This window comes from Lactuca serriola, chromosome 6 (genome assembly GCF_051521515.1).
Source record: "Lactuca serriola cultivar US96UC23 chromosome 6, Lser_US96UC23_V15, whole genome shotgun sequence".
Taxonomy (NCBI): Eukaryota; Viridiplantae; Streptophyta; class Magnoliopsida; order Asterales; family Asteraceae; genus Lactuca; species Lactuca serriola.
The window spans coordinates 55,450,784-55,456,974 of record NC_136413.1 but is presented as its reverse complement, the minus strand read 5'-3'; the positions used below and the strand labels follow the sequence as shown (position 1 = coordinate 55,456,974).

General features: G+C 32.7%; 1 protein-coding gene across 1 annotated transcript; it reads left to right on the top strand.

Annotated features, from left to right (window-relative positions):
* Positions 1 to 4,067: 4,067 nt before the first annotated feature.
* LOC145059772 (uncharacterized) lies at positions 4,068 to 5,938 on the top strand. The gene is made up of 3 exons (XM_079007560.1): positions 4,068 to 4,263; positions 4,312 to 5,273; positions 5,456 to 5,938. Exons 1-3 carry the CDS (start codon positions 4,068 to 4,070, stop codon positions 5,936 to 5,938), a joined length of 1,641 nt encoding a protein of 546 aa, XP_078863686.1.
* Positions 5,939 to 6,191: the final 253 nt, after the last annotated feature.

Below are 6,191 nucleotides of genomic sequence, written 5' to 3'. Positions count from 1 at the left end.
TGTCTCGTATGCCTATTAGATTCAATGAATATGTTGTTGAAGGGAAGCATATGTATCATATAGAAAACACTATTAAGTACTCATTTTTGAACTTTGAGAATAAGTGTTGTTGCAAATCTGAATAAAATTGTTGAACCAAAAGGGTCCAAAGAAGCTTCTTTTGATCCTAATTGGGTGAATGTCATGAATGATGAGATGGAAGCTCTCTATCAAAATCATACATGGATTATCACAGAGTTAACTAAGAATAGGAAGGCTATGGGATGCATATGGGTCTATAAGATTAAGTATAGACCTAATGGAGAGGTTGAGCATTATAAAGATGGATCAGTGGCAAAGGACTACAATTAGATGGAAGTCATAGATTACCAAGAAACATTTTCTCTAGTTGCAAAGATTGTAATTATTTATATTGTTATTTTTCTCTAGTTGCAAAGATTGTAATTATTCATATTGTTATTGCTCTTTCTGTTAATAATTGTTGGACTATTTTTCAATTGGATATTAACGACGCTTTCTTATGTGGTGATCTTTGTGAAGATGTTTATATGACCATTCCTCAGGGTTCTCATACTAAAGGTGATTATAGGGTTTGTAAATTAGTTAAATCTTTATATGATTTAAAATAGGCTCTAAGAAAAGGGAATGAAAAATTATGCAATTGTCTTGTTAGCTTTCGTTTTCATCAAAGTGTTAATGATTATTCATTATTATTAGGAAGGAAAATAACTCTATTATTGTTCTTCTTGTGTATGTAGATGATATTATAATAACCGGTAATAATCTTTATGAAATTAAGAACGTAAAAGAATTTCTTAAAACAAAGTTTTTGATTAAGGATCTTGGAAAGTTGAGTTATTTTCTTGGAATTGAAGTTATTGATGCGGATAAAGGAGTCTGTCTAAATCAAATGAAATATTGTCTTCAGTTGTTACATGAATTTGGAATACTTGGGTGTAAAGCTATTAAAACTCCTTTGGAAGCTAATTTTGTTCTGGTCGTGACTATGATAAGACTCATGCTTTACTTGAAAATGTTACAAAATTTCAGAAGCTTATAGAAAAGTTGATTTATTTAACAATAACTAGGCATGATATTTCTCACTGTGTTCAAATTTTGAATCAGATTATGCATAAATCCTGTAAATCTCACTTGAGAATTGCTTTTAGACTTCTTAGGTATCTTTAAAGCAGTCTTGGGAAAGAAATTTCAATAATTAAATTTGAAATTTTTGATTTTTCTGGGTTTGTGGATGTTGATTGGGCTAAGTTTCTAACTTCTAGGCGTTCCGTTTCTGAATACTTGATTTAATTAGTTTCTTAGAAGAGTAAAAGACAGGATACTGTTTCTCGTTCTTATACTGAATCAGAATACAGGGCTTTAGGTTTAATTTCTTGTGAAATTTTGTGGATTTTAAAAGTATTGATTGATCTTGGAGTTACAGAGGTAAAGTTAATGTCTATTGTGATAATAACTCTGCGATCAAGTTTTCTCAAAATCTTGTATTCTTTGAAAAAACCAAACATTTGAAATTGATATTCATTTTATTAGAGAAAATGTTATGAATGGAATTTTAAAAATTATCAAGAATCATTCTTCCAATTAAAATGCTAAAATTTTAATTAAGTCATTGTTAATCTCTCAACATGATTATCTTTCAAAAAGAATTGGGTTGATTGATCCTTTAAAAAAGGATTAGTTTTTTTGTTAAAAATGTTAACTTTGAGCGGGGGTGTTGAAAGAATTAAAATGTTTATTATTTCAAACTTAACTTTGAGGGTTATTTTTGTATAGTTTTGAATATGTTTGTCAAGACTTATTGTTTACAAGGGTATTTTGTGTATCTTCTTCACACTTGTGGGTTACGACTCACTATTTGCATAGTTTGTCGGGTTTGTACACAAAATTTACAACCCGTTTACCCGAGATATTTATGTGGTAGAGTTGGCTTGCAAATCATTCATTCTCTCATTGCTTCACGCTCTCAATACTTTCTCTAATATTTGTATTAGGGTTTCTTACGATAACCTATATAGGGTTTCTAGATTTGTGTATGTTGTTCCAGTTTATCATTCAATATAGATATAGATTCAGTTGAGTGTATTGTTCTAAGAGTAGTGTATGTATTTTGTAGTGAGGTTTCATTTTGTAAGTACATGAAACCTTATTGTTTTTCCTAAATTGATATAAGAATCGTTAATGTTAGAAATACCTAGTTTCTATATGCTTTTACACTATTTATTGTATTGTAATAAATAAATGTATAGAACCTAAGAGTTTCAATGAAATTATTGATCAAATTAATTGGATTCTGGCAGTGTATAAGAAAATTGAGGCTTAAATATAAATCAAATTGGATTATAATAGAATAAAGTATAAATCTAATGGTGAAATAGAGATGTTCCAGCAAGCTTAGTTGCAAAAGGATATAACCAAAAGAATGATATTGATTTTGATGAGACATTTTAACATGTTGCCAAGCTTATCATTGTGACGTGTATTGTACGTACGACAACTTGATGTGACCAATTCTTCCTTATATAGAACCCTTAAAGAAGAGGTTTAAGTGACTCTTCCTTAGGGTTATTTTTTTTTAAGATGATAAAAGAGTTTGTAATTTTGATTAGGTAGAGCTTAAAAAACTCATAGGAAGTGGAATGAGAAGCTTACTTTGTCTGTAGTGGAATTCATTCAAAGCTAGAATCTTATATACCATCCAAAAAGATGATTTTTTAAACTATTTTTCTAGTTTTTATAAATGATGTTGTTTTAATAGGTAGTTATGAAAAATAGATTGAAGCTATAAAAATATTTTTAATTTTTTTTAAATAAAGAGTTGGGTATTTAATGTTCTTTCTCAATATTGAAATTTTGGGTTTTATGCGGAAAAGTCCCATTATTTTGGGAAATTTTTTAATAAAGCTCCAAAAGTTTTTTTTAACATAAAAATCCTATTATTTTGGAAAAATCATATAATCTCTCATTTCCTATTAAAATATAAAAAATGATTTTTTCGTAATTTGGGCAAAATGTTAAATAATCGGGACTTTCTGTTAAAAAAAAACTTTTAGGACTATATTAAAAATTTTCCGAAAATAATAGGACGTGTTTGCATAAAATCCTTGAAGTTATTGAGTCTCTTAATGGTCTTTGTTTTCACAAAGGAAGTAACGTCTTGAACTTCTTCATAAATTTGAGTTATTGGCCTCCAAACCTATTGTCACTCATTTAGACCTTGATGTGAAGGTTAGTGGCGAAGGAAATGTAATGAAGATCTTCTCATCAATAATAATGGATTCCAAAAGTTGGTTGGAACATTGATCTATTTGACAAACACGATACTTAATATCTCGTTTGTTGTCCAAACAACATGTCAATTTATGGACTCACCAAGGATATCACGCCTTACACGTGCTATAAGAGTTTTAGGGTATATGAAAATCTATCTTCTCCTTAAGGTGTTCTAATTTTGAAAGGTAGTTCTCTGTTACCTTTTGTATAGTAAATGCATCTTAAGGGACATGTACTAGCTCTAAAAGGTCAATTATTGGTTTTTGTTTATGGGAAAATGACTTAAAGGACCAATTAAGTTTCAAAAGCGTCCATATAACCCCAATTATGTTTTTGTTGTTCAAGAAACACCAACAAAGAAATGTTTTTTTTTATTAAAAAGCAAAATAAAGTTAACAGTAAAATTAAGGTTTTTAAAAATTGACCGACATCTGTGGGTTACGTTCTTTGTTTACCGGTGATCAAAGGGTAAATATGACATGAATTATTAAAACAAATTACATGGAAACATAAATGCCACAAGGGATATCATTTCACCATCTATGGTTCTCAGTGAAGGGTGAAATTGATTTCTAGGGTTCTTACACAACGGTGAAATCTACATAAGTGACGGTGAAATTGATTTTTACAGAAGGTGAAGGAGAGTTCGTCGAGTGTGCAGCATTGTCGATTGCGCAATAAGCATATCTCGTGACTCACTCAACATTGATGTCTACCAAAAATGTGTTTTTTCTCCTAATCCCTTTGTTTACTTCTATCTTGATAAATTACCTATTATGGGGCTAGATGTACGTAACATGGATTTCAAGGAGTTCGAGACCTATCTCCAAAAATTGATCAACAATAGATGTCGGGATATGTATTACTATCTTAAAAATCGGTCCCTCGTAGATGGGTTAAGGGAGCTCAGGGATGAAGATGATTATGTTATGTTCCTTGATGTTGGGTTTGATGATGATGATAATCAAATCAGTGTCTACATTGCTGACTATCATGAACCCTTAGTAGATTGAATTGAAGAAGAGAAAGATGAAGAATGGGACAGTGGTACTAAAACATATGAAGACGATGTGGACTCGGTATTGTCGGATGATCTATCGGTGGACCATGAAGCCGATGATGAGGACATTAAGTGGCCTGAAGTTGTTGATGCTTTTTTGTCTCAGAAGAATCTTATTCCGGAAAGAGGCATAGAGGACGAAGTTGGTGATAAGGTAAAAAAACATCCTATTCACGATCCTAACCAAAAATGGGACACTATGATGCCTGAGTTAGGTATGAGATTCTCTGATCGAGATGAACTGAAACACATGTTAAAAAATTATGTTGTGTCTAATGGTTATGCGTTGTGGTATGAAAAAAATGAGGCAACAACATTCTTAGTAAGGTGCAGTAAAAATGAAAAAGGGAAGCCATCTTGCCCTTTTGGACTACGGGCTAGTCCCATGAACAAGGAAAATTCATTCCAGATCAAGTTACTAATTGATAAACATAATTGTGCTAGACAACAAAAATTAGGGTGTCTTGTTACGTATAAGTGGATTGGAAAAATGTTAATACATGACATTTTGGAAAGGCCTCGGTTTAGCTATAGGAAAATGGCAGAAGTGGTTAGGAAAGACCATGGTCTCAAGGTAATTCTTGGGCAGTGTAGAAATGCCAAGTACTTTGCACTAGATGAGATTTCAGGCAATTTGGTAAGCCATTATGAGAAACTGTGGAATTATGGTGCTGAGTTATTGAGGGTTAATCCTGGGTCAACAGTCTTGATCAAGACAAATCGTATGCCTGATGCTACACACTACTTCAAAAGGATTTATATTTGCCTGAAGTCTGTCAAGGATGGCTGGATTGAAGGATGTAGAAGGGTTATCAGTGTTGATGGCTGTTTTTTGAAGGATATTTGCAGAGGTGGGTTGTTAACAGCCGTTGGTAGGGATGCAAACAACCAAATGTACCCTCTAGCATGGATTGTTGTGCTAGTTTAAAACAAGGAAACTTGCATGTGGTTCATTGATCTTCTACTTGAGGACTTTGAGATGGGAGATGGTAGGGGTCTTAAAATTATTTCGAACCAACACAAGGTGTGTTTTAGTTTTCTTTTTACTTACTACATTATGTGTTATTTTGTACTTTACAAATGAAATTTGTTATCACCTTGTAGGGTTTGATGGAGGCTGTTAAGGAAAGGGCACCATCATGTGAGCATAGGAATTATGCCCGACACATCTTTGCCAACTTTAAAAAGAAGGGGTTCACGGGTGTTGAGTATAGGAGGTTATTTTGGAGGGATGCAAAGGCTACAACTGACTCTACTTTCCGCTCATACATGAGGGAAATTCATACAATGTCCACAGAAGCTTATAAGCACCTGGTAGAAAGAGACTCAAATACATGGTGTAGGGCATTCTTTGAACCTGTGAGTTGTTGTGATGCCGTGGAAAATAGTATATCTGAGTCGTTCATTGCAACAATTGTAGAGGCCCGGAAGAAACCAATAATAACAATGCTGGAGGAAATCAGGTTGTACGTGATGGAGAGGATGTATAATCAAAATCTTAAGGGGCATAAGTGGGACATGGAAATCTGCCCCTCTATTAGAAAGAGGACTGAGAAGATGAAAGAACAACAAAGCTATATTCTTTAATTGTAAGTGATTTAATATGAAATAACTTACCTTCTTAATATGATTTCATAACAGGTATTAGGATGATGTTCCAAGTGGTGAGCAAGAATATGAAGTGAAATTAACCCATGAAGTTTATGCAATTCACCTTGAACGCAAAACTTGTGGTTGCAGAGCCTGGCAACTCAGTGATATGCCTTGTGTGCATGTCATTGCTACAATATTATACATGAATAAAAATGTAGAGGACTATGTAGCCGTATGGTTTAAAACA

Bases quoted from the DNA above. Each gene is read 5' to 3' on its own strand.
- LOC145059772 (XM_079007560.1), top strand. From the start codon at position 4,068: ATGGGGCTAGATGTACGTAACATGGATTTCAAGGAGTTCGAGACCTAT. The intron at 4,264-4,311 runs GTGTCTACATTG...ATTGAATTGAAG, and splicing joins TGATGATGATAATCAAATCA to AAGAGAAAGATGAAGAATGG. The intron at 5,274-5,455 runs GTTTAAAACAAG...ATCACCTTGTAG, and splicing joins TAGCATGGATTGTTGTGCTA to GGTTTGATGGAGGCTGTTAA.